Source organism: Fusarium venenatum (assembly GCF_020744135.1).
Source record: "Fusarium venenatum strain MPI-CAGE-CH-0201 chromosome Unknown EDB82scaffold_1, whole genome shotgun sequence".
In the NCBI taxonomy this organism is placed as follows: domain Eukaryota; kingdom Fungi; phylum Ascomycota; class Sordariomycetes; order Hypocreales; family Nectriaceae; genus Fusarium; species Fusarium venenatum.
The window spans coordinates 2,206,559-2,234,148 of record NW_027072129.1 but is presented as its reverse complement, the minus strand read 5'-3'; the positions used below and the strand labels follow the sequence as shown (position 1 = coordinate 2,234,148).

General features: G+C 49.3%; 13 protein-coding genes across 13 annotated transcripts; 8 read left to right on the top strand and 5 right to left on the bottom strand.

Moving 5' to 3' along the window:
• The first annotated feature begins 698 nt into the window (after positions 1–698).
• On the top strand, positions 699–2,038 carry EDB82DRAFT_18550 (trimeric LpxA-like protein). Its single transcript, XM_065607164.1, has one exon. It carries the CDS (start codon positions 793–795, stop codon positions 1,858–1,860), a length of 1,068 nt encoding a protein of 355 aa, XP_065465375.1. The 5' UTR covers positions 699–792; the 3' UTR covers positions 1,861–2,038.
• Positions 2,039–2,482: 444 nt separating this feature from the next.
• EDB82DRAFT_424774 (uncharacterized protein) lies at positions 2,483–4,811 on the bottom strand (the record flags this gene model as incomplete). Its single annotated transcript, XM_065607641.1, has 3 exons — positions 2,483–2,556; positions 2,777–3,096; positions 3,145–4,811. The coding sequence occupies 3 exons, from the start codon at positions 4,809–4,811 to the stop codon at positions 2,483–2,485; spliced, it is 2,061 nt and encodes a 686-aa protein (XP_065465374.1).
• Positions 4,812–5,251: 440 nt separating this feature from the next.
• On the bottom strand, positions 5,252–8,100 carry EDB82DRAFT_483898 (uncharacterized protein). The gene has a single exon (XM_025731695.2). It carries the CDS (start codon positions 7,936–7,938, stop codon positions 5,485–5,487), a length of 2,454 nt encoding a protein of 817 aa, XP_025590695.1. The 5' UTR covers positions 7,939–8,100; the 3' UTR covers positions 5,252–5,484.
• EDB82DRAFT_483896 (pre-mRNA splicing factor Pcg1) lies at positions 8,099–9,245 on the top strand. The gene has a single exon (XM_025731696.2). The coding sequence runs from the start codon at positions 8,370–8,372 to the stop codon at positions 8,994–8,996; it is 627 nt and encodes a 208-aa protein (XP_025590696.1). The 5' UTR covers positions 8,099–8,369; the 3' UTR covers positions 8,997–9,245.
• EDB82DRAFT_519535 (uncharacterized protein) lies at positions 9,114–10,079 on the bottom strand (the record flags this gene model as incomplete). Its single annotated transcript, XM_065609060.1, has 3 exons — positions 9,114–9,813; positions 9,862–10,000; positions 10,073–10,079. The coding sequence occupies 3 exons, from the start codon at positions 10,077–10,079 to the stop codon at positions 9,114–9,116; spliced, it is 846 nt and encodes a 281-aa protein (XP_065465373.1).
• A 1,646-nt stretch (positions 10,080–11,725) lies between these two features.
• On the top strand, positions 11,726–14,838 carry EDB82DRAFT_18448 (uncharacterized protein). The gene is made up of 6 exons (XM_025731699.2): positions 11,726–12,048; positions 12,146–12,975; positions 13,025–13,354; positions 13,407–13,486; positions 13,538–13,875; positions 13,928–14,838. Exons 1-6 carry the CDS (start codon positions 11,998–12,000, stop codon positions 14,624–14,626), a joined length of 2,328 nt encoding a protein of 775 aa, XP_025590698.1. The 5' UTR covers positions 11,726–11,997; the 3' UTR covers positions 14,627–14,838.
• Positions 14,839–14,846: 8 nt separating this feature from the next.
• Positions 14,847–16,391, bottom strand: EDB82DRAFT_483886 (JAB1/Mov34/MPN/PAD-1 ubiquitin protease-domain-containing protein). The gene is made up of 2 exons (XM_025731700.2): positions 16,135–16,391; positions 14,847–16,025 (listed from the first exon to the last, which is right to left on the bottom strand). The coding sequence occupies exons 1-2, from the start codon at positions 16,243–16,245 to the stop codon at positions 15,051–15,053; spliced, it is 1,086 nt and encodes a 361-aa protein (XP_025590699.1). The 5' UTR covers positions 16,246–16,391; the 3' UTR covers positions 14,847–15,050.
• On the top strand, positions 16,392–18,989 carry EDB82DRAFT_531905 (uncharacterized protein). Its single transcript, XM_025731701.2, has 3 exons — positions 16,392–16,753; positions 16,820–17,539; positions 17,601–18,989. Exons 1-3 carry the CDS (start codon positions 16,614–16,616, stop codon positions 18,898–18,900), a joined length of 2,160 nt encoding a protein of 719 aa, XP_025590700.1. The 5' UTR covers positions 16,392–16,613; the 3' UTR covers positions 18,901–18,989.
• Positions 18,990–19,967, bottom strand: EDB82DRAFT_483884 (mitochondrial 54S ribosomal protein bL17m). The gene is made up of 2 exons (XM_025731702.2): positions 19,595–19,967; positions 18,990–19,541 (listed from the first exon to the last, which is right to left on the bottom strand). The coding sequence occupies exons 1-2, from the start codon at positions 19,808–19,810 to the stop codon at positions 19,089–19,091; spliced, it is 669 nt and encodes a 222-aa protein (XP_025590701.1). The 5' UTR covers positions 19,811–19,967; the 3' UTR covers positions 18,990–19,088.
• A 69-nt stretch (positions 19,968–20,036) lies between these two features.
• On the top strand, positions 20,037–21,267 carry EDB82DRAFT_483882 (uncharacterized protein). The gene is made up of 2 exons (XM_025731703.2): positions 20,037–20,278; positions 20,343–21,267. Exons 1-2 carry the CDS (start codon positions 20,258–20,260, stop codon positions 21,042–21,044), a joined length of 723 nt encoding a protein of 240 aa, XP_025590702.1. The 5' UTR covers positions 20,037–20,257; the 3' UTR covers positions 21,045–21,267.
• Positions 21,268–21,369: 102 nt separating this feature from the next.
• Positions 21,370–21,858, top strand: EDB82DRAFT_470286 (uncharacterized protein; the record flags this gene model as incomplete). The annotated part of the gene is made up of 1 exon (XM_025731704.1): positions 21,370–21,858. One exon carries the CDS (start codon positions 21,370–21,372, stop codon positions 21,856–21,858), a length of 489 nt encoding a protein of 162 aa, XP_025590703.1.
• A 156-nt stretch (positions 21,859–22,014) lies between these two features.
• On the top strand, positions 22,015–22,926 carry EDB82DRAFT_18420 (uncharacterized protein). The gene is made up of 3 exons (XM_065607155.1): positions 22,015–22,328; positions 22,400–22,508; positions 22,572–22,926. The coding sequence occupies exons 1-3, from the start codon at positions 22,226–22,228 to the stop codon at positions 22,762–22,764; spliced, it is 405 nt and encodes a 134-aa protein (XP_065465372.1). The 5' UTR covers positions 22,015–22,225; the 3' UTR covers positions 22,765–22,926.
• A 1,396-nt stretch (positions 22,927–24,322) lies between these two features.
• On the top strand, positions 24,323–25,536 carry EDB82DRAFT_470285 (uncharacterized protein; the record flags this gene model as incomplete). Its single annotated transcript, XM_025731705.1, has 2 exons — positions 24,323–24,574; positions 24,628–25,536. 2 exons carry the CDS (start codon positions 24,323–24,325, stop codon positions 25,534–25,536), a joined length of 1,161 nt encoding a protein of 386 aa, XP_025590704.1.
• Positions 25,537–27,590: the final 2,054 nt, after the last annotated feature.

Here is a 27,590-nt window from a genome sequence, read left to right as displayed (position 1 = left end):
TACGTCTCAACCTCCACCTACACCAGAAGTGCCGTCAAATCAAGTTCCAGCACAAAGTACGGAGCGTCCATCCTTTCAGTCACCTGGCTATCCTGATGCAGAGGGCTCTCATAAGAGAAAGCGGTCTGATTCCGTCGAGATACGACGGGAACAGGTCATACACGTCCATACACCGGAATCCGCTCACCCGCAACATGATTCGCGTGAGGTTTATGGAACACCCTCGAGAGATTACCGCTCATATGGCGATGAGCACCGGGACAAGGAAGCTTGGTATCCGCATCGCGAAGAACGTAGCTATGACTCCCAGCAGAATTCTGCAACTACCCCGCATGGTCAAACAGAAGAGCAGATTGGTGATGCACTTCGCAGAGCTACTGGCCAGATGGACCACGGGGACTACTCTAACGCCAGTCCTGATGGCGATGATCATTCCATTATATGTGGTGGCCAGTACTCGTCTGACCCGAGGCGCGACGCTTTTATGCAACACGATTCTAAGAAACGCAAGAGAAATTTCAGCAACCGGACCAAGACAGGATGCCTCACTTGTCGCAGGCGTAAGAAGAAGTGTGATGAACAAAAGCCTGAGTGTAAGCCACATTCAGATTATGTTAACTGTCTACGCATGTCACTAATATTTCCTCAGGTGGAAACTGTCTTCGTGGCAGTTTTATCTGCACAGGCTATCCACCTCAGCGTGGACCAGGATGGCAGAAGCCCGACAATAAAGCTGCAGCAGTTCCTCTCGAGTCCAAAGACCCGACATATGTTCCACCAGGAGCTTACGGGATGCCTCAGCAAAGCCCTTACGGTAACCAACCGGTGAAGCGCGAACCCCTGCCGCCTTATCGTGGCCAGGCCCTTCGAATTGACCCCCCACAAGGCCGCCCTTTGGTGACCGATGACGACCGGCCAACCGCATCAACAATACCCAGCGCGTCTGTTGCGAGCCCCGAGAATAAACTCTCTGCTTTACCTTACACTCCAGCAAACGTGTTTCCAACTCCTGTCAGCGCAAACCCTCAACCGCCGCCACCACCGTTTGGAGACAGAATGGCCAAGGAATACCAACGCGTGCCTCCGCTGCATGACCTTAGCAGGACAGAACCCGATTCTACTCATCTTGGGAACCAGCTCCCGCAGATCAACATTCTTCATCCTACAAGAACAAACAGTCCTGCACCTCCTCCGCCTGCACCAACATCCAATGCTCAAGTAGCCGCCCAGTTGGCTTTGTCTCATTCACAGTTCCCCCAGAGACGGACCCAAAAGGAGGAGATGCTTTCAGGGCGTCACTTCTATCCTTTCGATAAGGAACTTTGTCTGGAGCGTGAGCGTTGCTCAGCTGCTGTCTGGAGATTCAACAACCTCAACGGCATATCTCCTGAAGAACGTGCTCGTTTATTCCGTGAAATCTTACAGCCTCGTGACCCCGTTCGAGTTTCTCCTACCGAAGCCTCTCCGATCACCAATGTCGGCCGTGTGGGCAGAAGTGTCGCTGTCGAAACACCTTTTGCTTGTGATTACGGCTATAACATCACAATTGGCCACCAGGTTACTATCGGGCGCAACTGTACAATCAACGACGTGTGCGAGGTAAAGGTTGGTGACAACTGTGTGATTGGTCCAAATGTCAGCATTTTCACGGCAGGGCTACCCGTCGATCCCAAGAAACGCCAGGGTACCCAAGGTCCCCCCCAAGCAGGCAAACCTGTTATCATTGAACAAGATTGCTGGATCGGCGGAGGTGCCATCATTCTGCCTGGAAGAACAATTGGCAAAGGCAGCACTGTCGGTGCTGGATCAATTGTCACGAAGGTATTTTGCGTAAAACTTTTGCTGAAGAACCTATACTAATTCATGGCTCAGGATGTTCCTCCTTTTACGATTGTAGCAGGAAATCCTGCAAGGGTTTTGCGCGGCATCGCCTCTTAATTTTGCTACATGGCATTGCATTTTCCTCGTCTTCTGAACACGATACTTGGAAGTATTAATGTGTTTAAGTCTTCACTTTTGAGTGGCTAATCGGCCATACGAGTTCACAAAAATGCTCAACGATTATGAAAAGGATCTAAGCGTCACGAAAGCCTCAGCGATGTATCTTGTCGGTTGAATTTATTTTGATTTTGGTTTTGTTTGATTTGATTCTAAGGGTCGTTCTATACCGAGAGGGTTACTATTGGCATCTAATAAGAGGGCGGTGAAAAGCAATTCTAATGGGAGGCGCTAGAAGACTTATTGTGTGGGTTTACCGGCCGTCTTGGGAGGCAGAAAGCCTCATAGGAGACGAATTGACAGGTGAATATGACGAACTGGGATGGTGGTATTGCTTGTTGTTGTTGTTGTTGTTGTTGTTGTTGTTGTTGTTGTTGTTGTTTTCTTGTGTTGCATGCGCTACGATTTATGAGAGATAAACAAAGCCAGGTCGAGGCCTGCAGGAAGATATCCATTCATGTTATCAATTATTATTATTAGCGTGTCACATTCTGTTCAAGCCTGTGTACTTCTTAATACCCATCAGTTCGTTTTGCGGTAATTTTTGGTGGATGAGTCCTTTTTTGCTTGCGGTTGTGATGATGCGACCCCTTATTTGACCAGTCGCGTCGACAACAAATACACAACCTGCAGTCATCCTTAGCCTGGCCGCCCGGTCGCTAGAGTAATGTTAAGGATGTCCGCATCTGCGGCCTCGTATGCAGCCCTAGAGTTGACCGATTGACATCTTACTGCGTGTTAGTGGGCTGTTGAAGGAACGGGCCTACACCGATAAAACTGACCCAGTCGAAGCCCTCGGTCGGGCCAAAGATGGTATTCAGAGGAAGAAACTCCTCATAATCTCCAGAGTAATTCATATCTGGCATAGTGAAGTCTGTAATCTCATCACATATAGTCGGTTCGATGTAGGGATATGCCGTATTGACTAGCTCCTGAGCTCCCGAGTCGGACATATAGCTCAGTGACGTAGCAACTCGGTCGAGTGTTGCACGAATAACCCTCGATCCATATAGTGCGTCCTTGGAGTGAGCTCCACGCTCTTTCCAGACTTTGTGAGCACACTCTAGTATCCGGGCGTGTTGTAGATGCACCTGCGGGCTAGAGGATTTTAGTAATACACATAAGAAGCACAACCGTGAAGCCTACGTTATGTCGGTCGACCCCAACAGATCCAGGCAAAGGACCATGGCTGCAACTAAAAAGTCATGCAGTGTAAGGCTCGAGAGTAAAAAGCGATCCTCGTGCATGCGGCCACCGTCTCGGGTCTCATGTTCGAACTCGAGGTGGAGTTCAATAACTCGAAGAGCTGTGGCGCGGCAGAGTTCTCGGGATGCTCGATAGCGTTCCTGGTTCTTTTCGGAGCGAAGATAGGGGCGATGGAGCACACAAATAGTCTTAAGGTATGATATCTCTATGATGAGTCGATGCATGATGGTGTAGCCTGGGACATCCAATGGAGTGGAGGCAATGGGGCGGATACGGAAGCATTCAGGCACGGTGTTGTGGTATGATTCTAACTCAGCCTGAAGTGCCATCGTCTCTTCATATAGTGGCGACTCGATCCGGAGAACGTGCCGTAGGGCACGGCGTAGAAGACGGCAGAGGTGGGATTTGGTCTGCCAAGCCAGCATAGGAGTAGGCTCTGTGGGAGGACGAGACTCAGGTACCTCAGTGTCTTCATCGAAGTCATCGTCTGATAGATTTCTCGGATGCCCAGCGTCACAAACTTCTTGATACACCATAGGGGGCATGCCCAGTTGGAATGAGAAAAGTAAATCAGAAGTCTGAACCATAAACCACGTCCGCCGACGCATCTCAGCCTCAAACTGTGTAATTGTAGGTGACACTCTGGCTGCGTCGAGATGGTAGCCTCTGCGCTGTGCAAGACGGACGGTAAGCGAGTACAGAGACCATATTGTAGCGTCTGAATCTTTTTTGGTAACATTGCGCGAATGAGCGTACATCATGAGTGCCTCGACAGAATACGGTTTGGCCTTAAGGTACTCCCCTGTGACAAGACATTGAGCTGACCGTTGTATGTAAAACTTTGGTTCCTGAACAGATTCTAGACAAGGGCTTTGTGCTTTTGAGATCATAGCGCCAAGACCCAACACAGAGAATAAGATACTTAACCATAGGAAGTTAGGGTTGTGAGAGTCGGACCAGAGAAGCTCGTAACGTCTCCAGAAATGTCTCTCGTGAATGAAAGGAATAGCGATAAATTTGGAGTTGAAATATGTCCTGACAAGAGCATCGGCATCTTGACGAGGCGGTAAGCTGTTGCGAACTTCAGTGATCGTGATGGGTAATATTCCTCCAATTACGATGTCTGGAGTAGGAGGTAGAACCTCAGACTCGTCGCCATGATCAGACTCATCTTCAGTGTGAAGAACATTCTGAATATCGTGGATACCCTTGAAGACGGCCTCCCATGATGTCTCTCCATGATACATGGCATCTGACCCTTCTTCTATTCCTCGAGGAGAAAGCCCACTTGTGCTCATTCCTGTACTAGCGCTGGTAAAAGCACCCGAAGATTCTGACGCTGCTGCGAGGCGCATCACGATTTCTTCAAGCTTGGCCACTTTGAGTTGCATCTCTTGCTTTCCTCCAGAAGCACTCACATCGCCGTAGACACAAGTGTTCGGGTCGCCTCGCTTGTGACAGGCACTGCAAGAGGGCTTTGACCGATCACATTTCGACTTGCGTTTCTGGCATATCGTGCAAGAGACAGGCTTTCGATTGCGGGTAACTTTGTGAGTGTCGGTGGCTCGGAAGACACCAGTAAGATGCTTTATGCCAGGGCCAGGCATGATCCATTGACCGATTGGCGCAACGATTGTCCGAAGAGTAGAGTCAGAGTCCTGGACCCTGTTGGAACTGTCGGTGGTTGCTGCTGGTGACAATAATAAGTTGCTGGTCTTTATTTCGTGGGGTTTAGTTGATGAGCGATGCAAGTCTCTTCAAGCGAAATTGATTTGTTCTGAGAATGAGATGAAGGAGAAGCTAAAAAGTGAGTGAGCGTAGGTTCTCATGAGGATGTCAAATTGACCGAGTTAACCTAGACCGAACCCTCAACCTGATGTGAAGCCACAACGAGCCTCGTCGGATTCGCCTGTTCCTTGGTGCGAAATGAGAGTGAGTGTGAGCCCTTGACCAATAAAAAGATAATAATGAAAAATAGCCCCGATAAGTCCGGCGTGGGGAAGTTAACCGGACTTTTGGATCATTTGAATTGTCTCAGCTATGAAAGCTCATCTTGAACCACTTGCATACGTAAATATTCATGTACGAATCATTTAAATGCTTTATAATACATAGGCGATTCCTAACTCCTCATTCACTGTCATACATGACCCAATTTTCATGTTTATCCAAAACCCCAGACACAATATCCAATTCTATAATATGCGTTGGTGATACACGCAGCGATCGTTTCCGCTGCCAAAGCCCATACATATCTTGTCTGTTCCTACCATGCTACATTTACTGGGGCTGGTGCTCTTCCAGCCTCTTCCTGTTTTCATCAATGATCTTTTCCATCGTTTCCAATGCCCGAGTCTGATCTTTCAGCTTGGCAAATGCCTTGAATGTGTGCATGTCTGGCTTGTATCCAGCTGCCTCGAGGTCCTGTAGTGTGCCAACTGTCTGAGACAGGTCTTGCATCGCAGCGTAGCCCTTAACAAGTGTGTTCCAAGTGACGATATTGGGTTCCAGGTTGTGTTCCTGCAAAGCTTGTCGAACTTGCTCTGCCAGTATTACTTCCCTTCGCATGAGAAGCCCATGAAGAAGAATGCTGAAAGTGAATAAATTCGGTGGCGGGTGAACAGGAAAGTTTTCACCCAAGACTTCCTCTTGCGTGCCGTCTTCAGGCGTCTTGGCGATTAGCGAATCGCGAAGCATATCTCCAAATACTTGCAGCGCTGGGCGAAGAAGAACCTTTCGCTCAAGCATGACCAGAATTAGTGTATCGTGAATGATGCTTCCCTGTTCCTTGACCAGCTGTTGAGCCAAATTCCTCTCAGTCCCACGCTCCTCTAAGCGTGATTTGAACCAAGTGTAGAAAGACATCAAGTCGTAAGGTCGGTGCAGGGTCTTGATGTATCCTCGCATCATAATTGCTAGTGTCTGCATGTTGGGTTTCTGTAGAGGGCCAGCACTGCTGTCAAAGAATTCGTTCGCAACAGGAAGAATGGTGCTCCTGAATTCCCATTGTATCTGCGGGTTGAACATGAACTTTTCACTGGTGTCCATGTTTTCTTGACCGAGAAGCAGGGGTAAAGTGTCGGGCAAAAGCCATTGTAGAGGCTCTAGGTCGAATTTCTTGGCGTAGATACGAAGCAAAGGCCCAAAGATGGGGACAACATATGGTGCTGGAAACCTCTTGTCTCGGCTTTCCATCTCTGCAAAGTAGAAGATGGAATGCAGCGTGTTATTAAGCACGTCCACGTGCGGTACTTTTGCAGCTCGAGCAACATCCAGAGCTCGCCGTACATTAGACGCTTTGAGGCTGCTTTTGGCCCCCCTGAACACAGTAGTATAACATCGACTGTCAAGCTCAGCGCCGTTCTCCGCCAGCAATAATGGAAGCCGAACAGCTTCTTCAATATCACCTTGCAGGCAAAGAGACGAGATTAGAGCTGTGAAACTGACCAAGTTGGGGGAAAATCCGTGTTCTAGGAAATACTCCATAGCACGTTGAGGTGAAAAGGCACCCTGCGAGTCGGACCATGAGTGTGCTGTTGGTTGAATATGTAATAATGTAGTGATGACACTCGCGATGGACGGCGAGTTCAAGTCATGGCCTTCATCTGCGATGTTCCGTAGAATCTGGAAAGCTTGTTCTTTGTGCTCATGGCTACGCGCAAGCTTGTCGGCAAACTTCAAAAGCGTATTCCGGTGCAACCTGGTTCCCGACCGCTGTAAGATTTGAAAGATCTCTGTCGTTTGCTCAATCGGCAACTTTGCAGCAAGAAGGCCTAGGGTGCTTTGACGGAATGGCACATGACCAGATGGGATGTCCTCGATCAGTTTGGCAAAGAGTTCTAGCACCTCGTCGGCTTTTGTAACACGATCGCGCATTACTTTGATACCTTTAAGATCCAGAGCCGAGATGCAAAATTGAGCAACGCCGGCCATTGCGTAACCAGGCGGTAAAGGATCCAAGGTAGCCTCGAGAACTTGGATCGCCTTATCCGGGCGTGAGGAAAGTGTCGACAGCATTACACGAGGCCATCTCTTCTCCCGAGATTCAACGTCAAGTTCGTGCCAGGCATTCCCCATATCCGAGGGGCTTTCCAGTTCGAAAAGGAATTTCCCGTCGTCCAGCCATGATGATGATTTTGGTTTAGTCCGAGCTACAATTGAATCCAAGTTTGTATGCCAGAAGTTGAATTGCTTTTTTACAGCGACCAGTTCATCGCCGGAGTATTGATGACGCAGATATCCCCATTGATCGTATCTTTCCCTCCGTTTCTTCTCTTTTTCTTTTTCCTTTTGACGATATTCAGCAGCTTTTCGAATAGATTCTGGATCGCGAGGCGATCTATTCTGGTAGAAGCGTGCGCCTGGTGAATCATTCGAGGGGCTTGTGCTTCTTGTCTTTGTCTCTTGTTCATAATTGCGTCCATGAGAACTGCGATCGCCTTGTTCATGCCTTCGTTGCGAGCCAGACCATGTCTGAGAACCCTGCGTATCTTCGACTATAGTGGTATTGGAGGGGTTCGGAGCTGCTTTACGTAGCCGCAATTGTGATAATATCTGAGTGCCTTCTTCTGGGTATGACGAGTGTGCTTCAAGATGATATGATCGAGTGAATATGGTTCGGTTCCTCGTTGTATTCTGTCGTAATGCGAGAAATGCTGCTCTTCGTGTCCATGTCTGCGCCGTCACAGAGGACTCGAGCCTCGTGCAGGCTCGCAGCATGAGAGCCACTGGCATATCCTCCGGGTCGGCGTTAACTTGAGGTCAGCCACCTGCATAATGATCGCTAAGTGAATAGCGGTCGTTTCGCCGTCTCTCGTTGGAGTTGAAAGTTAATGAATGTAAAAATTCCAAATCTCCATTTGCCGAAGTCGCTCATGTCGACTCTATAATTTTAGCCCACCTCAATTCTTGCGCTTAACCTCAAGGCAGGCTCTAACTTCACTACAGCCCGACCCCTGCCGGCGGGTTGTTTTTAGTGGCTCTCGCATCAATTAGGTGTGCCTACCTGTACATCGGAGGTGACGCGCTAGCTTCTAGAACTCCATCTCGAATTTACATTTTACACCCCTCCAGTGTTGAAGCTTCATCATATCGCAATTGGTTCAGTCCTGTACCAACCTCGCACTCTTTACGCGCTTGTATCGTACTTTTAATATTCCCTCATCATGTCTTCATCGCACGCTAGCCTTAGCGCTGCTTCGGACGACCGAAAAGCCAGACTCGCAAAGCTCAAGAACCTCAAGCGCAAACAGCCAGCAGATGAAATCGTTGCGCCTGAATCAGAGCGAGCCGCATCCCCTCCCACAGAACCAGATGTATCACGGTTACATTTGTCTGGCCGCAACTACGATCCCGAGACAAGAGGTCCCAAACTAGGCTTCGAACAAGATCCAAGCCTCAACCTTGAAGCCCCAACCCTTGAAGAGCAGGCTGCCGAAGTCGAGGCCGAGATAAAGAAAAAGGCGGCAGAGGAAGCTCAGGACGACAAGGGTGTCGATCTATTCAAACTACAACCGAAGAAGCCAAACTGGGATCTGAAGAGGGAACTCGATAAGAAGATGGAAGTCCTCAACGTCCGAACAGACAATGCCATCGCGCGTTTGGTACGCGATCGCATTACTGGTGCGCAAAAAGCGGCCAAAAAGGACAAGGCAGTTGACGACGCCCAAGGCACTGGTGAAGCGACTGGTATGGATGGCGTGGCACTGGTGGAAGGCCTGAGGGTCAGGGAAAAGGAGGATGAGGAAGAGGAGCGTCGCGAAAGGGAGGAGGAAGCTGCACTCGGCGCATAAAACAGTCCAGCATTTTTGCTGTACGTTGGATCTTTTTTTCATCGTCCTATGTATTACGTTTTCGGGGTTTCCGGCGCCCTGGGCTGTCATGATAACTATTACAATTATACCCAACAATCATCTCCCACCCTGCTTCATAGCCTTGGTCATGGCTAATCGTTGGCTGAAAGGGCTCAAACTTCGCTCTCGGGCATTCTCGTGATGACGGCCTCCGTGGCCGTTTTTCTTTCCATCAAATCCTCCGCGTGGTGCTGGCCTCTCACGGTCATGTCGAGTATCGGACGGACCAGGCCTCTCACCATATCTTCCTCCGGGCCCCGGCGACCTTGAACCTTGGGCACGCTGGCCTTTGTATCCATCTGGACTCCGTGACCCTGACAAGTCTCTTCTCGATTGCTTCGTAGACGTAGTTTCTCGACCTGCAGGCAGAGGATCGCGAGATCGATAGTGATTACGGTGATCATAGTCTTCTGGAGAACGATCATCGCCAGACATAGATTGCCTGCGTTTAGACTCGACACGGGGGCTTCGGCTGCGATCCGAGCTAAAACTTCGACTTCGGCTTCGAATGTCACCTCGGCCTCGTGAGTTGTCAGAATGAGAACTTCTTCCTCGTGCACGAGGTGATCCAACTCTATCTCTACCAGGCGACGGAGACCTCGAAGCACTAGTAGAAATAGTAGACACAGAATGGGAAGAAACAGATCTATGCCGCTTTGCAGTTGACTTGATCAGCTCATCATCTCTCTCCTCCCGCTCGCGCTTGCGTGCGCGTTCAGCATCTACCTTAGCCAGCTCTGCATCAGCAACACCTTCCCTAGAACAACATTAGCAAAAGCAAACCATCAATCTCGATTCAACGTACTTCTTTTCCAGAGGGTTCAGGGTCTCGTTTGTAAGCTTGGGCACGAGCTTGGGATTTCGCAACTGCTGAGATCGTGATGGGCGCGACACATACGGACGCTCCTGTGCCGTTGCTTTACATTCATAAGAGTAGTGACGTTCTAAGAAAGTCAGTATTGGTGCGACTGGAAGAAAAGATGGAAAACATATCTCGTTTTAGACATTTCTGACACTGGACATTGGCAGGCGTTGACCGCGATGGACCGCCACGGCCTCTGTAATTAAACATCGAGAACTGAAGGAGCCTATCTGTTCAAGCTCAATTCTGGTTTATCCGTAACAAGGATGTGAAAATAGAGAGACTATTTGGCTCGGCCTGATGATTGAGCAGAGTTTGGTAAAGATTATCGTGAGAATCCTTTGATAATACCTGCAGGTACCTTAGTAGTCTTAACTCAAGAGTTACAGGATGATTCTTGGCTTTGGTCTGTTCACGTGACTACAGGATAACCTACAGGACCGAGTACGTACCACATCTGATATTCAACTGCTGTTTTCCATTTTGGATGAGCAATGTGTTGGGCCGCGTGTATGTCAATCTACTTAGACATAATACTACGAGAACAAATGCTGAGTTCGGGTTTGAAATATATGGTAAACACTTATGGTCGAGTTGTGCTTGGTACAACGGAGATGTATGGGTCACTGACAAGATGAAGGGAACTTTCCGTGTACAAAATCTCACAACTGTCGTTTGAAACCAACAGTACCGTTTATTAATGCATTGAATATGTTTAAAACGATTAATACAGAGCAAGGATAGGTAGTAATGATCCAATCTCGGCTGTGTTTGAATACTTAAATAAAGGTAAGGAGAAGGAGAAAACGATGTAGAGACCAGATTTGGTCCTATTCTATATGTACTCTACTACCTACTTGTATGTATATATGGCAGCAAGGTAAAGTTGAGATTGAGATTGATCCTCCAAATAAATGTCTTACCATGTTTCAACAGGTTACTGGCAGAAAACAGGGTGCTGCACAGTGCTGCGCAGCATCTGAAAGTAGCTGTGACTGGATCATTAAATCAACAATAGGTAAAGATAGAAATAGATCATCGTAAGAAATTCTTCCATGTCCTGTCACGGAATGCTTTAGCCACCTTTTGTCTTGTGCTTTTGAAATTGCCTTTTTCTGTATAAGTAAGACAATCAGCAATGATATTTCGCTAGGTACATGATACTAAAAGCATACAGATACCCGACGACTTCTTTTAGGTAGTGACCTTCAATTTGAGTCCCTATCCGTACCTTTTTCGCTTTGAGGTGACCGCCTGCCGTTTTTTCTTTATGATCTTTTTGATTTTGGGTACCTAGGCCTAGTCTCCTGCAATTTTAGTGGCTCGGGCGACCCCCCCCACTGTGTGCCCTGCCGTGCCGCTCGCTCCACAGGGCCCAAGTAAAGTACCAGACAGTAAAGTGAAGTGATAACCCAGGGCAGGCGGGTAGGCAAAGTGATGGTGCACGTCCTTGTGACAACCTCCTCCTGGTTCCCCTCCAAAACCTTGACTAACCAACTACGTCCATCCCGCCCATCAGCAACATTACATCGCATCGCCTTGTTCTCTGCTTTGCTGAGCTGAGCTGTGCGCCTTGGGGTCGTCTTTTCGTCAAGAATCAGCTGCTGTTGTTTCTTCTTGTCTTTCGCCCTCTAAACATACGCCTGACCTCCGACCTGGGCGTTACCTGAGGTTCATTCTCAACTTCCACCCCCGATTTCGACACCGTCTCACTTTGACCAAAAAAAAAAAGAGGCCGCCTCTCTGTGTTGGAGATTGGGTAGCAACAGGACCTTGGACAATTCGATCAGATTCATCTGGTGAACAATGTATCTTACGACACGACGATGAGCACCGAGACTCCGTTTTCCTTCTGCTGGTCCGCTTCCATCGAATTCGCTTCTTGATTTTGCTCGATACTGTCCTTTCTGTTCCCGCCATCACAGCTGCAGTCTCAGCCGCAGCCTCAATTCCAGCTTGAAGCTGCAGCCTCATACCGTACTGGTCAACCGCCGCCCTCACCCTCCTGTCTCAAACATCATTAAAATACCCACCACTTACGGTATTGTATTGGCTTCGTAGCCTTAATCGGAATCCATCATGGCTCCTGCCCAGGTGTCTCCTGATCTTCCTAAACCCTCGTTCGCCAAGGTAAAATTTACCCCGTATTCATCCCCTCTATAAGTGGTTCTTTGTCGAAGGAACCATGTCCATTTATCGACTGGCGCTAACTCACGCTGTTTGACAGGTCGCTGCCTCTGTTTCCAAGGATTCTGCATCATCTGCAAATCGACAGATAGCCATTCCGCCTGAAGAAGTATCCATGGGCTCGAAAACACCTATATCTACGGGTCCTGTAATTGCGAATGGGCGATCTGCCAAAGCACCGGCTATAAACACACCTTCGCCGCAACCTGGAACCACTGCCAGTCCGGCCGAGCATAGAAGCGGTGTAGACGACTTTGCAGGATCCCTGAATGATTTGAGCCTCCGAGAGAAAACACCTAGTCTTGTCGTCAATGGCAGCGGACCCTTGGCGCCCGAACGACCTGCGGTTATCGTTGGTAGAGATAGCGGGTCTGACGATTCTCAGAGGGCTGATTCAAGCTCCGAACTCGGCACCAAGCCTCCCAGTCTGGATGGAAAGAGCATCACATCAGGCACAACATTTGCGCTTGACGAGAAAGAATCGCTAAGACCTGACGATAGCGCGAGTGTTAAAGCCGCCGCAGAAGATGATGATGCTTTTTCTATTCGTGGTTCACTTGTTGCTGGCTCTCGCATCGGGTCCGAGGTAGCTGCTCGCGCCCGAGGCATTCCCCTGGGCGATATTCCAGAGCGCAGGTTACCACAACAAACTCCAGGTGTTGCAGCTCAAGGGGTCTTAACTCCACAAAGTTCTTCGTCCGAACAACCCGCTAGTGCCCCTCTAGGTGCAACTGGTTCCTCAGATGCGCTTGGTGTCATTTATAGGCAGGCACCAGATGAAAAGCTTCTTGAGGCCATGGCATCGCCCAAAGATAGGTTGTTTCTTCTCAGACTGGAGAAACAAGTGATTGATTTTGTCCAGGATTCCAAGTATGTCTGTCTGCTTCGTTTGCTATCACTTATACTGACTATCTCTTAGGGAACCGTATATGGACCTCCCGCCGTCCAACTCATTCTGTAGGATGCTCACGCACAAGCTGGCTGATTACTACCACATGACACACTCTTTTGAGCCTCATGTAGGATCTGTACGCATTTTCAGGACACCCTTTTGTCGGGTCCCTACCTCGCTGGCACTCATCAACCCGAGTCCTAGTGCACCGAGCAGCAGCACTCCTCCTCCTGCCGTTCTGCCCAAGAAGATCATGCGACGTGGTCAAGATAGTGAGGGCGGCCCAAGCGCAGGTCCCTCTAAACCAGCCTCCGAGAATGGTAGCGACGCCAAGGATAAGCCCGCAGCCAACCAGAAGTATGTCTATCTTCACAAACTGCCGTCAATTCGCTGTACTGACCATCACAAGGTTGACCAGAGAGGAGCGAGAGGAGCTTTACAAGCTAGCTCGAGAGCGCATTTTCGGCAGCTCAGAAGAGAGTATCGCAGGTATGTGATTCTAAGGCCTCAGCCTTGAAAGCTATCTGACTAGGATTGTAGAAGATGGCGATAACGGAATTTCGAGAGCCAGTTCGGTATCAGCAAAGGATAAATCAAATGCTGGAAAGAGAGGCAAACCTAGCAAGCAGCGACGTGATGATTCCGATAGCTTTGATTCGCGACACCACTACACCCCATACTGGGGACCTCAGCAGCAGACTTGGGTGCCTCAACCACAGTATATGCCACCCCCAAACCCTCAATATGGTGCTCAAGCGCCACCAGGCGCAGCATATCAGGGCCAGATGGGCCCAGTCTATACCCAACAAGGCCCTGGCTATCCCTCAATGCCCGGAATGCCTCCAAGCCAGCCATATCCTCAGTACTCTGTGCCTCCGGTATGTTTCATTCAACGGTAGTTTATTGACCATAGCTAACTTGCAATGCCAGTACCCCCCTCAAGCCAGCCAGCAACGATACCCGCCCGGTGGAAGTCCTATGACAAACTATGGTGCTCCAGTACCCCCAGCAGGATCGCAGCAACCGGTATGGCAACCAGGTTTTGCCCCTCCTGCGCAATTACAGCAGAGAGGAGGAACTCCGACTGGCCCTCAAGGGCATATGGGTATTCCTTACGCTTTTGGACAGCTCCCAGCAAACATTAATCCTCATGACCCTAAGAGTCAACACCCAATTCCTGGGAGCTACAACCGCAACCACGCCTTCAACCCTAAGACACAGTCGTTTGTGCCTGGTAGTGGTATGGCTCCCGTCCCGCCACCCCAGCCGCCATTCACCGCCCCTGGATCGCATCACGGTAGCCCTCAGGTTGGATCACCGCATCTAGCTTATCCTGGCGCGTACCAACAGCCGATACCTCAGCCTTATGGGGGTGGATACGGCATGGCGAGGCAGGGGTCCAGCAGCTCTATGCCTGCGTATCACTCTCCTCGCGTTGCTCATGTCGCGCCACCTGTGATGCCACAAAACCCCCAACACATGGCTCCTCAAGCTCACCCTCATCACCTCCCAGCTTACAATATCCCCAACCGACCTAACATCCCACAAGGGCCTAGCCAACCTTACTCGCATCTGCCAACATACGGCAACCCGGCAACTTTACCCCAGAAGCCGGATACTGGAATTTAACGTTAAAAAAGGAGGGAAGCATGATATGGTGTTCACAGATTGGGAGACCCATTAAGGCGTACACGGCATGTTTAACATCTTGGCGTTATCGGTGGATAGGATGGACGACATGAATTTGTAGGCCACGGCCCAATTTACTAGACGAGTTCAATACCACTTTGACATAATTCTTCTCGGTAGGTGTAAATTAAGCCAGGGGTTAGGAGACAAAGAAAAAAGAAAGACAGTTTATGACGATTGAATTCAATTCTATGGCCGGGAGTGCCGGAATTTTCATGCCTACCACAACGCCATGTTTTTATTGAAACAATAACCCATGCTTCATCTCACATGCATGCCAGGGGGAATATCCTATCGGGACGTGACCTTCTTGTAACCTGGACTCCAATATCTAGTTCTCAGCTCTTGTTTTCATCGTACTTCCTTACTCAGTGGGCTCGCGAGGTTCCCTTGGCTCACGAGGCTCACGGGGCTCACGCTGTTGACCACCACCTCGGCCGCCGCCTCGTCCACCACGCTTGCCTCCCCGTCCGCCACCCTTCTCCTCTGACTTGCCCTCACCCTCCTTCTCGCCACCGCCCAAGTTGGCTGTCGCCAATCGCTGAGACAGATCGATCTGAGTGCGGATAGTGTTGGCCAAGTAGCTGACCATGAGGACATCCTGGATGTGGTTGTTGAAGTCGTGCTCGATTTGTGAAGGGTCGACCTTGGGAGCCAAGGACAGAGCGTTGAGAAGGTATTGGCCGACAATGTTGTTGGGCTCCTCGTCTTCATCAAGAACACCGTTGATCCACTCACTTGCTCGGTCAAGAAGGCCAATAGTCTGCTCGACAGATCGTCCAAGGCCCTCGATATCGGAGACGAGAGGGGCTGTTCGGGACTCGGAATCCTTTGCGCTGGCGATGGCCTCGAGAGCACTTCGGTCGGCGTCGCCGTAGAGGATCTTGTGAGGGACTTGGATGAAGAGGCAGCTGTCGGCAGCACGCTCAGCGTTGACAGCAACGGGAGCGCTGATGTAGCATCGAGACTGAATATCCTCGCCAGGCTCGGTAGAGATGGTCATGTGAATGGCGGGGTGGGGGAAAGTGCCGGTGTCAGGGCTGCCGAAGAAGTTCTGGATGAGGGCGCTGAAGCTGTTAAGCTCGTGAGAGGTGGTGTACCAGCCGAGGAGGGACTCGCCGCGGTTGGCCTTGAGAGTCAAAGCAAGCATGTTCTTCTGGTACTCAACATCGACCTCGACCTGGTCCTCCTCCTCGGTGTGGGGGATGGCAAAGCATGAGCGGACCTCGACTTCGGTGCCATCTTCAGATCGGGTGCCAACAAGAGCGCCGATGACTCGGGTGGATTGGGTATCTCGGATGTCTCGTCGGACGGCGTGGTCGAGGATGGAAAGGACAGCCTATGGGGAAAAAGAGAAAAATGTTAGTCAAAAAAGTTTCTTTGACGAAGCCCTCGAAAATCAAAACACCATGACAGTCGAGGTGAGAGGGGTCTCGCAGTAACCGTACCTGAGGCTGGATGTTGACAGTGAGCGGGGCAAGGTTAGTCTGGAGGCCGACGGTATTGGGCGCCAAAGGCCTCGCCAGGTGGATGAAGCTCTCAGAAGCAGCAGCGGCCATACTGGGCAACTTGGAGCTGGATATATTAAGAGAAGATGTAGATGATGTATGCGGAGAAATGGGTGAGGCCGGGCCGGGTCTTCTGATCTTTCTCGCGAAGCCGTTCTAAATTTCGCCGATTTTGAAGAATTGCAGGTTTGGCGGGACGGCTGGGGTTGTGCGCGCTAAGATTAGAGAGATAAGACTCCATTTTGTGGCGCACTGGTGGAATACCCCACCATGCTGTGGCTTCCCTACACAAGGCTGAAGGTAGCCTTATAACTTTTTTTTTACAACTTTTTGACGGCGAGAACCATTTTGAAACAACCAATACCACAGATTCGTTGTGGACTTACTATACGCTATACTTCTCTAATCGAATCGAAGCAATGCCGCCACGTGGAAGAGGAGGAAATTTCAGAGGTCGAGGCGGTCGTGGTAGGGGAAGAGGTGGCCGAGGAGGCAAAGCGACAAGCCGATTTGGACCTAATCGACGATTTGACGGCGCTCGACTTGCAGACAACGCTGGGTAAGTTAGAATGTAGCAATAGCTAATTGTGCGATGTGAGCTGTTCACTGACTATGTATTATTCAGATCAGAAAGCTCTGGTTCAGAATCAGAATCTGCGCCCGAAGACGCAGTGATGGAGGACATCGAGTCCGAGTCCGAGGACGACGACGAACAGACAGCATCTTCAAAGCCATATATGACTCTATTACAAAGTTTCAATGAAGAAAAAAGCACCCCCAGTTCCAAGCGACGAAAGCTGGATCACAAGGAACCGACTCAATCTCAATCTGATGAAGATTCCTCTTCCGACGAGGAAGGCCAAGAAGGCCAAGACAACGAAGAAAAGGACATTGACCGTGCTGAAGATGAACCTGAGGACCAAGTTGAGGAGCAAGTCGACGACGATGACGATTCAGAGGATGAGGAAAACCCAACTGATCCTTTTGATGTGCACTTCGCGCACCCCGACGACGACATTATCGCAAAGAGAGTCAAGTCAGTACAAGAGGGAAATTGGGCAACAAAGCGAGCGATACTACAAACCTTGAGGGCGACTGCCACGTATCCAGCTTCTGATGCAGGATCTGAAGTACCGAAACCTATTGCTGGGCTCGATGGATTGCAGCTCAAGCAGAAGCTCAAGGAGATTTCTTCTCGCAAAATCGGTGAGCTCAGCGCTGTTCAGCGCAATATGAGCCCGCTTCTTTTTAACTATAACGATGTCTTATTTTGTGATCGTACAGTAAAGAACTCGGACTCGTTGCGAGAATTGACGTGCCTTCATGCGCTCAACCACGTCTTCAAGTGAGTTTCCGCACCCATACTTCGGCTATTGAGAACCACCTGCTAATAAAAAAAAAATAAGGACTCGAGACCGCGTAATCAAGAACAACTACAAGCTGGCCAAGGAAGGCCAAGACACCGATTTGGAACTTCGAGATCAAGGTTTCACTCGACCAAAGGTTCTCTTCCTTCTGCCCACACGCAACTCTTGTCTTCGCATGGTCAACATGATCCGTGATTTGTGCGAGCCAGATCAGCAGGAAAACCGAAAGCGGTTTGACGATGGGTACGTGGATAAGGAGGCCAGGTTTGGCGCAGACAGACCAGCCGACTTTAAGGACCTCTTTGAGGGAAGCGACGATGACATGTTCCGTCTTGGCATGAAGTTTACTCGCAAGACGATCAAGTACTTTTCGCAATTCTACAACTCAGATATCCTCTTCGCCAGTCCTCTAGGCCTGCGAATGGCCATTGGTTCCGAGGAGGACAAGAAGCTCGATTTTGACTTCCTAAGCTCAATCGAGATGGTTGTTGTAGATCAAGCCGACGCTCTTCTCATGCAAAATTGGGAACATGTTGAGTTTATCTTTGAGCACCTGAACATCCAGCCTAAGGACGCTCATGGCTGTGATTTCAGCCGTGTACGAAATTGGTATCTGGAAGATTGGGCAAAGTTCTTCAGGCAAACAATCATTTTGTCTGCCTTTAACACTCCCGAGCTGTCCGAGCTGCTTCGGTTACATTGTCACAACTGGGCTGGAAAGGTTCGACTGCAACCTGAGTATCCTGGCACGTTATCACAACTCGGGGTCAAGGCAAAACAGACTTTTTCACGGTTCCAGTCCAAGTCGGTTGACAAAGACCCTGAGGCTAGGTTCGAGTATTTCACTTCTGCTATCATCCCTTCGCTTGCCAAACGAGCAAAGGATGCCACAGGTACTCTTATTTTCGTCCCCTCATATCTCGACTTTGTCCGCGTGCGCAACTACTTTGCGACATCAAGTGCTGTGGAGAACGTCACCTTTGGTGCGATCTCTGAGTACACGGATGTCCCAGAGGCATCTCGGGCGCGCTCACATTTCCTCAGCGGTCGTCACCGAGTGCTACTCTACACAGAGCGAGCACACCACTTCCGACGATACCAATTCCGTGGCGTGCAGCGGGTCATCTTCTACGGCTTACCCGACAATCCCATATTTTATACTGAGATTGCAGGCGGATATTTAAGCAAGAGTGAGCAGGATCTAAGGCTCGAGCCTGGCCAGGGAACCGCCAAGGTTGTGTTCTCCAAGTACGATGTGATGAAGTTGGAGCGAATCGTGGGCTCCAAGAGAGTTGGCAAGATGATCCAGGATCGCGGCGATACCTTTGAGTTTCTTTAGATGCGTCTTACTTCAGGAGTATATCGGAAAAGTTGGTATATAGCTTGAGCAAAAGGTTCAAGATTTAATTCAAAGATCAAAAGATTAGATGAAACCCGTCATGCCATGATACAGTAATTGATACAGTTTTTGTGCAGAGCTTGGCCCTCCTCATAATATGGTACACCTCGTTTCAATGACGAGTTCTTTTATTGCGACCTCTTCTTCACTGACTCTGGGACAATCCCTGCGGCCATCTCCCTTGCCTTCTCAGAGTTCTGGTCAGCCGTCTGTTCAGCCTCAGCCTCAGCTAAACTGCTCTCGTCCTTTTGTGGCACGGTCTCATCATTAGCCTTGAGAACCATAAACCTTCGCACCATCTCTTCGAAGGGTTCTTCGCCGCGGAACTGGGTGACCTTCTTGATGTTCGTCCTTGTGACGGGTGTGTGGTTCATTCCGAGCATACGGTCACGGGCAACGGTCTTGGCTGTCATCATAAAGCGCGAGTCTTTGGGGCCGTCGACGAATTCGAGGATAGCGCTCTCGCCCTGGTCGTAGGTGTTCTTGGACTCGGTGCGGACGACACGAGTGTAGCCGCCCTCTCGATCCAAATATCGTGTTTTTAGCTCGCCTAGTAGCTTGGGTAGAAGTGTGTGCGGTGTCTGCAAGGAACTGTTAACACAGTGGTCTTTTATGAATTGTTGATTTGACATACGTATAGGATACCCTGTGCTGATCTTCGGGCAGGTTCATTGTCCCTCTTGGCCAATGTGATGAGCTTCTCCGCCATGCGCTGGGCTTCCTTGGCCTTGGCATAGGTTGTGTGTATTTGTTCGTGTTGGACGAGTTGAGTTACGAGACCGCGCAGCAGCGCCATACGGGCTGCTGAGTTACGGCTCAGATGCCGATATTTGACAGTACCACCAGCCATTATGTCGGAGTTTTAAAATCGTATCAATTGAGGGAGCGATATAGAGGTTTCGAAGGCGGCAGTCGGTTTGGGGAAGGCGGATTTGTTTGTATTTCCTGTCGTTATCGTGCACGTGGGCGCCTCCGATCCGCAAGTCTGCTGTCTTGATCCGACAATTTTTGGTGGAGGGAAATTTTTGGCTCGAGTTTTCGGAGCCGGCTTGTCTTGTCTGCCGAGAGAGCCTCTGCGCTACGTCAACCCACCACCAACAGAACCTATCCAACAGCTTCCTAAAGGGAAAACGATACGCGATACCGGGGCAATTGAGCTCGCGCACGCTATGATACGTTGTATTTGAGCTTCAATCGACCGTCACTCTCAATTTGGTCGTGTTCCCAGACGTCAAGAACCCGGCAAATTACCGCATCGATATCGGCCTACTGGACAAAGCTTTAACAGCATTAAATCATGGGCTTTGCCACCGGCTTTGTACGCAACTCTAAGAGCAAAAATAATTTCCTTGCATGAATTGACGTGCTAACTGGTTTGCCAGACCGGCGGTGTCACGCTCACCCTCTCCCTCGCCTACCTCTCAGTGCTCGCTCACCAGCGCACTCGTGAGCAACAAGGCTCAGCACTTCGCGCCCAAGCTCTCGCTCTCCAAGGCTTGATCGACCCTCTGCCACCGCTGCCGCCACCTACGCGGTCCGAAGTCGCTGCAGCTCAAAGGGCTAAGACTGTTGAGATCGCTAAAGACCGATGGAACACCGAAGTCGAGAACGCAACACGATGGGTGCAGCACACCGATTGGGTCCAAGTACGTGAAGGTCTTGAGGAGACTGCATCACAACTCTGGGCTCGAGCCGTTGGTGCCAGCCCTTCAGAAGTTGCCGACCAGGCTGGACAAAAAGCAAAGGAGGCCAAGCGACGAGCTAAGCCTTTCGTGAAGGAAGAGGCTGCCAAGCTCGGTGACGCCAGTGGAACGGTCGCGGCGGCGGCCAAGAGCGCTTACAAAAAGGCAAAGGCTGAAACCAAGGAGTTTGCCAGCGTTATTCTTGATCACAGCAAGGATAAGGAGAATGTCGATATTGCTCAAGAGGATGGAACTCTTTCCGCACTGACCCCTGTGGAGCGAGCCCTCCAGCAACGATTTAACAAGCCTGAGGACAAGGTGAACAAGACAGTGGAGGACGCACTGAACGAGAGATACAAGCCTATGGACTCTAGGGATAACACACAACTGAGGGGAGTCTAAGGGTATCTAACAAAAATGGATTGGATGATTGGCGATGCGTGAATGGAGAGATGCGAGTTATTTGCTGTACACTGCTACTGTACCACTAGTTCTTTGAGCCATTCAAATAGAAACCAAGCTTGGGAATGCTTGATATGATCAACTGAGCTGCTGTTCAAAGTGAGTTCATATGATAACGGAGCTTATAATCACTCTTAAAAATGAATATATATACGGTAGTTTGATCCTGTCTTGGAATTGTTTTTCTTCGTTATAGCTCATACTCCGAATTATAGTATACCTTGATATATCATACAAACGCCAGTATTAGATAGTCATGACCACCATGTCCGGCGAAGGCTCACAGGCGAGGAGCAGCAGGCACCACAAAAGCGAGCATAGTAAGAGCCGACATAGCAAAAGCCATCACAGCAAGAGTCATGGCAACAGAAGTAGGAGGAGCCGCCATAGTGCTAATGACAGATATCGTCCTCAGAAACCACCTTCGTTTCTTATGCTTCTATGTTGCGCTGATTCTTGGCCTCGCCATAGGAAGATGTCCAGTGGGAAGTCGAGATCGCACGGGCATAAGCACAAGCATAAGCACAAGCATAAGCATAGGAGTTCAAAAAAGCGTTCTCACGGAGTGACTGGATCACAGGTGGCACATTGGGTTGAGTCAGTGCCAACAGATGCACCACCAGTAGATGAGGCGCCGACTGAGGCGCCACCGGCCGAAGAGTCACCAGCTGAGGAACCGCCAGCTCAACCTACAGAAGAAAGGTCACCATCGCCTGTAAAGCCACCTTCAACTAAATCTCACCAAAAGGAATAAATTTATTATTCAAGCAAACAGTGTTTGCATTCAGATAGCTTAGGTAAATGAGTGAGCAATGAACCTCGCACGAGCTGAAGGTATCCACGGAGTGTAGTGATGTGAACCACACCCCTAATATGTATAACCGTGTACCAAATAGATATAAAGGAAGGCACTTTTGAATGCCTCAACAGACTAGGTAGTTGTCAATATATTGATGCACAAGTTCCACTAGGGCCTTGGAAGTGGCTGCCTGAACTATCTATATGCAGCTCACATTCCTTCCAATGAATACCAGATTTCGCTTCATTATTCATCTTGATATATTATCCGGCAAGCAAAAGAGAGCACTAGAATCTTGGCTCGACCGTTGGTGCCCTTCAAAATGGCAAAAATTCTGGTTCCGTCTATGCACTTTTCGAGCAAACTACATCTACACGCTTCGCCGCATCACCCACTGTCAGACTCCAACAACCCCCGCCACGGTGGTATGCATATCAGATACGTATAACTCATAGCTGGAGTTGCCCCCCTGGGAATGTACTCATTCATGTTGAAGATCTTAGACATTCAGGCTCACTGAAAGACCTCCAAATAACGGCTGAGCTGCTCAACTCTCAACCGCATCCGCACAAGATCGTCGTTGCAGGGAATCATGATACTGGTCGATAAGAGCTGATCGTGAGGACAAGGCAGAAAGCGAACAGGCAGAACTGAAATAGGGCAATTACCTTTGTCTCGAACGATGCCGTAACTACCACACGCGCCAATGGTCGGGGATGGAATACATGCGACAGTCCTTTGTCACCCCACCATAGAAATTGGATATTTCAGTATCTTCGGAGCCAAGACGATTGGCCCGGTGCTGCGCCGGAGGATATCGATATTCTTGTCACGGACCGACTTTTGGACATTTCGATCTGATGGGACTTGGCTGCGTCCATTTGCTGAATCAATTATGTCGCATACGCCCTTCTCTGTATGTCTTTGGGTATGTACATGAGGGATATGGCCAGGAATGGGTGGTGTTGGATAAATTACAAGCGGCATATGAACGGACTTTCTCGGAAGGTGGGGTGTTGAATTTGCAGTCTTGAAGGAGATGCTAGTCTCGTTTTGCAGGGCTGAGAGAGTGGTGGGTTTACAACTTGTCAATGCTTCAATTGGGAGGTCTACCGAATGACGAGAGAATGCGGCCTGTGATTGTACTTATATAACGTGTGATTTTTCTCATTCAGGCATGTTTTTATGGTTGATCCTATGTCTTGGGTGAGCCTGCAGTCGAATATTGACTTTAAAATATCCCGTGTCCTGATTGAGGTATCAAGTCCTCTGCCGTCCCCAGAACGTTTCACCACCAAAATATTCAAGGTTGGAACATGGCGGCCAGGAGGGTGTCTTGAATGTGCCGTCATGCGAATACGAACGATGGGAAAGTCAATCCAAGTCCAATCGCAATTGAGCAAAGGACGGGATCTGAACCAGTCCGAGGAGATGCAAAGTTTAATATGGAAGGCCTTAACTTGGTCGACCAAGTCTTCACCGTGGCTTTGGTTCTACAGCAACTTCTCCGGAGGCATTGCCCCCCACTTGGTCCCCGTCTTCGGGACTGGGGACCGGTAGTGGCTGGATAGGCGATGGAAATACTGGCAGGCGAACGAGTAATTAGCAAAGCCGGGGCCGTTATTGGCTTGCGGGGTTGATAGTCTTCCGAGGCTTCTAGTCGATGTCTTACAAACCAATAGGATATAAAAGTGAGAACGAGTTTCAGGGGTTTTTACGAAAAATGCCTCCAGTCCATTATTGTGTTCAGTACCCTGAGATTTGTTTGTTCCAAGGTTCTCTAAGGGTCGCTTAGACCTGGTTCGATGGATGCGATTGCGAGACCGGTAGTCGCCGGCGTTGGCGCAGGGCAACTCCATACTATAGCACCTACAGTCAGTAACGGATACGACTAAGACCGTTGAGGAAATTTTTCAGTGGCGAGCGAAAGCGATTGGCAGTTTCGATGGAGTCGGTTGGCGATTGGGCTTCTAGGATTGGCTGAGCCGCGGACTCTCCGAACATGACCGATTATGCCGTCTGCACATGAGCGGAAAAGAAGTCGCTGACGGGCTCGGGTAGAATATAGCGGCACTCTCATTGGCAATTGCCATTCTTACACTCGATCAAACACCAAATATTTATCATCTTTTACCCTCCCACTCTTAGTCTCCCATCTTCTCTTTCTTCATTCTCCTTCCTCCATCTCATCCGATACCCCCGTTCATTGCCTTGTTGGGTTGTGTTTTGTCTTGTTTCATCTTCCTCGTTCAAAACACTCGCCATTCATCCGACTCATCCCGCTATCGCAAGGGCCCCCCAGTTGAGTTTTTGGCCACCTTAACATTCGCCATATTCGTCGCACCTTGAAACCTTCGCTTCTCGACTTTTCAAAACAAACATTCACGCCTTCGAAACAATTGTAAACACTTCTACCATCATGTCTTTCTCCAGCCTTGTTCAAGACTTGAGCCTCCGCGACGCCAATGGTGCTCGCCGCCCTCAGATTTCCGGTCCCCGCTCGTCCGCTTCTACTCTTGACGACAGAGCTTCGCACGTCTCGAGGGCCATGTCCTATGCCAGTACCGCTGCCACCAGCGTCAGTATCTCCGGCGACATTTCGAGCCAGCTCCATGGTGGATACTTCCACCCTCTGGCCCGCTCATGGCAGGCTGAGCGTCAGCTTACCAAGGTATGCGATACAATTGAACATGAAAGTCAATGGCTCTGACAATATGGATATAGTCTATGCTTATCTACCCCCTCTTCGTCACCGACGGTGAGGGTGATATGATCCTCGTCCCTTCTCTCCCTGGTCAGCACCAGCTCAGCTGCGACAAGCTGATCCCCTTCCTCGAGCCTCTCGTCCACAAGGGTCTCCGTTCCGTCATGCTCTTTGGTGTTCCCATGCAAGCTGGCACCAAGGATGCTCTTGGCACTGCCGCCGACGACCCCGAAGGTCCCGTTATCCGAGCCATTCAGATAATCCGCCGCCGATTTCCACAACTTTTCATTTGCTGTGACGTCTGTCTTTGCGAGTACACATCGCACGGCCACTGCGGTATCCTCCGCGACGATGGCAGTCTCAACAACCAGCTGTCCGTTGACCGCATCTCCGATGTTGCAATTGCTTACGCCAAGGCCGGTGCCCAATGTGTTGCTCCCTCAGATATGAACGATGGCCGTATTCGCGCTATCAAGCTGAAGCTGATTGAAGAGGGAATTGCCCACAAGACCGTTCTCATGTCATACTCTGCCAAGTTCTCTGGCTGTCTGTACGGTCCCTTCCGAGATGCTGCTGGCTCAGCGCCTTCATTTGGTGACCGCAAGTGCTACCAGCTTCCTCCTGGTGGTCGCGGTCTTGCCCGACGTGCTATTGTTCGAGATATCAACGAGGGAGCTGATATCATTATGGTGAAGCCTGCTAGCCAGTACCTCGACATCATCAGTGACGCTAAGGATTTGGGCAAAGATTTACCAGTGGCTGCATACCAGGTCAGCGGCGAGTACGCCATGATCCACGCTGGAGCCAAGGCTGGTGTCTTTGACCTAAAGGCAATGGCCTTTGAGTCGACAGAGGGTATCCTTCGGGCTGGTGCTACCATTGTAGTCAGCTACTTCACCCCTGACTTCCTTGACTGGCTTGAGAACTAAGCATGATAAGGATTACGTATAGAAAATGGTTGATATTAGAGGCGTTTTGGGTGTTTAGGTCAAAAGGGGCGTTTCTATATAGCCGAGAAGCAAGGCACTTGATTACGTTTATTCATTTAATGGAAAACATTACACATATGGTTCATAACGCTGCTTGCCCAACATGACTGGAGTTATTTCAAGGGGAAAAGCAAACGTACGAACATACTCAACTCAATGGCAATTGCATACCGATTGATACTCATGGCGATTTTGATAAGTGCAAACGGTTATAATATATGCCAGACGCTAATAAAGCAGCATGACTCTACCTGTTATGGTAGGATGAACATGAGCCTTGAGTAGCAACTTGACGAATCATCTACAACACTGTCCAGAAGTTACCACACAAAGATTGTTGTACACTTTCGGGCAATGTGTATTCTGAAGGTGTTCTCGGACTGTCAGATCATTTCGAATCGATTCCTCTCAGTGCATGTTTCACGATCTTGGTTGATTGTAGTTGAACGTTGGACAAGCGCAAGGCCTCGGCGACGATGAGAGGAATGCATGTGTAGGCCATCGTACACAAGACACAGCACATGTGCATGTGAAGTTAACCAAGAATGAAAACACGGTGAATACGCGAGTCACACAGCACGGGGCTGGGCGGATTTATACCATACATAGTATGGCATAGTGTGCTTACTGTACTGAAGCACCCACTACCTATGTATAGAAACACTGTATGTGATTCAACCCGCCTGAAAACTTAGGGCTTTGCTAATGGCTTGTTGTCAGCCATGGACCTTTGATGCGCCGTGTTATTATGCATCTATGTGGAGATGGCCGTGCTCCCGAGGGATCTGTGAAGTTGTGGTTGAAGAAACACAGATGAAAAGATGGACTAAGCTTGCTAGTTGTTTCATGTTGATGAAGGCATCGATAGATCGGAGTTCGGATGGGAACCAACAGATACGCCAAGTCTTGTTCAACTACCGTATGCGAATATGTATTTCAAGGTTTGTTGAGGGCTTTGGATTGAGTTTCGATTCATCATGGCTCAACATACGGCTTGTATAAGCAGACATGATTTGTAGGCAGCAGAGAACGGCATTCACTCTGCTGAGTTACGCTTCACCGGGAGTTTTGTCGAGTTTGTAACACCGGGAATACTACCTTAAAAGTCTTGCCGAGTAGCCGTGTTCTACAATGCATCTAACACCCGTAGCATTGCAGATGGATGTAATCTTCAGGGTGATGCTCCCGTCGCGTGTAACTGAAGCTGTTTCCTAATGGGCGTCGTAAAGGTGATGGTAGCCGCTTAGCCGGTCTGAATGTGATCGACCGACCTGAAGCTGTGATACTGTATAGTACTGTATGGGGGTGAATAACTTACTATGTACTTGTGGAGAGTCTGAGTGCTCTGTACGCGCGTTTTCAAGTTATTATCCTAGCATTGGTACGCTTGGTTTGGGAATAATTGGGCCTGGCGGCATCGTTTCGAGGTGACTTTGACTGTGGGGTGGGTCAGTGTGTGAAAATCGACGTCAGGAGAAGATCTCTCTCTGTATGTGTATGAGAGTGTCATTGATTTTAGACAAGTATAGATGACTTCTTTCAAGATAATAGGAATTGGTTGGTAATAGAGATAAGATAATAAAGAACAACAATGATGATGCTGCTACTGCTGTTAGAAGTTCATATAAAGTAAGTAGGTAGTTGAATAGAAATAACCAAATACCAGATCTGTCGTAGACAGGGGTAAGCACCTTAGCTTCTCTTGGCCAAGGCTTGTTTCTTGTTCTCCTCCTGGTACCTGAGACCCCTGTTTTAAGTTGGTTAGAGTCTTAGGATTGGATACAGAAAACAAGGCATGTCATTGTTTTTGACGCGCCGTGACTTAGTAATATATGTAGGTATTTATAGCAGGTCAAGCAAGCTGCCTCTACTATAATTCATGCTTGGCGTTTAACTTTGATTTCTTGAACCCTTTCATGGATTACCTAGCAGAATAGATAGAGGTAATTTATTTTATTCAACGTTTGTGTGCAAAAGTCGGTTATCTGCATCAT

What these genes read in the sequence shown, in the direction of transcription:
- EDB82DRAFT_18550 (XM_065607164.1), top strand. Translation starts at nt 793, where the DNA reads ATGCCTCAGCAAAGCCCTTACGGTAACCAACCGGTGAAGCGCGAACCC.
- EDB82DRAFT_483898 (XM_025731695.2), bottom strand. Translation starts at nt 7,938, where the DNA reads ATGCCAGTGGCTCTCATGCTGCGAGCCTGCACGAGGCTCGAGTCCTCT.
- EDB82DRAFT_483896 (XM_025731696.2), top strand. Translation starts at nt 8,370, where the DNA reads ATGTCTTCATCGCACGCTAGCCTTAGCGCTGCTTCGGACGACCGAAAA.
- EDB82DRAFT_18448 (XM_025731699.2), top strand. Translation starts at nt 11,998, where the DNA reads ATGGCTCCTGCCCAGGTGTCTCCTGATCTTCCTAAACCCTCGTTCGCC. An exon ending in AAGCCCGCAGCCAACCAGAA is followed by an intron (nt 13,355 to 13,406) that starts GTATGTCTATCT and finishes GACCATCACAAG; the next exon opens with GTTGACCAGAGAGGAGCGAG. An exon ending in CTCAGAAGAGAGTATCGCAG is followed by an intron (nt 13,487 to 13,537) that starts GTATGTGATTCT and finishes CTAGGATTGTAG; the next exon opens with AAGATGGCGATAACGGAATT.
- EDB82DRAFT_483886 (XM_025731700.2), bottom strand. Translation starts at nt 16,245, where the DNA reads ATGGCCGCTGCTGCTTCTGAGAGCTTCATCCACCTGGCGAGGCCTTTG. An exon ending in CTGTCAACATCCAGCCTCAG is followed by an intron (nt 16,026 to 16,134) that starts GTACGGTTACTG and finishes TTTTCCCCATAG; the next exon opens with GCTGTCCTTTCCATCCTCGA.
- EDB82DRAFT_531905 (XM_025731701.2), top strand. Translation starts at nt 16,614, where the DNA reads ATGCCGCCACGTGGAAGAGGAGGAAATTTCAGAGGTCGAGGCGGTCGT. An exon ending in CGACTTGCAGACAACGCTGG is followed by an intron (nt 16,754 to 16,819) that starts GTAAGTTAGAAT and finishes TGTATTATTCAG; the next exon opens with ATCAGAAAGCTCTGGTTCAG. An exon ending in GCGCTCAACCACGTCTTCAA is followed by an intron (nt 17,540 to 17,600) that starts GTGAGTTTCCGC and finishes AAAAAAAATAAG; the next exon opens with GACTCGAGACCGCGTAATCA.
- EDB82DRAFT_483884 (XM_025731702.2), bottom strand. Translation starts at nt 19,810, where the DNA reads ATGGCTGGTGGTACTGTCAAATATCGGCATCTGAGCCGTAACTCAGCA. An exon ending in CAGCACAGGGTATCCTATAC is followed by an intron (nt 19,542 to 19,594) that starts GTATGTCAAATC and finishes AGTTCCTTGCAG; the next exon opens with ACACCGCACACACTTCTACC.
- EDB82DRAFT_483882 (XM_025731703.2), top strand. Translation starts at nt 20,258, where the DNA reads ATGGGCTTTGCCACCGGCTTT. An exon ending in TGGGCTTTGCCACCGGCTTT is followed by an intron (nt 20,279 to 20,342) that starts GTACGCAACTCT and finishes CTGGTTTGCCAG; the next exon opens with ACCGGCGGTGTCACGCTCAC.
- EDB82DRAFT_18420 (XM_065607155.1), top strand. Translation starts at nt 22,226, where the DNA reads ATGGCAAAAATTCTGGTTCCGTCTATGCACTTTTCGAGCAAACTACAT. An exon ending in CAACAACCCCCGCCACGGTG is followed by an intron (nt 22,329 to 22,399) that starts GTATGCATATCA and finishes TTCATGTTGAAG; the next exon opens with ATCTTAGACATTCAGGCTCA. An exon ending in GGGAATCATGATACTGGTCG is followed by an intron (nt 22,509 to 22,571) that starts ATAAGAGCTGAT and finishes TAGGGCAATTAC; the next exon opens with CTTTGTCTCGAACGATGCCG.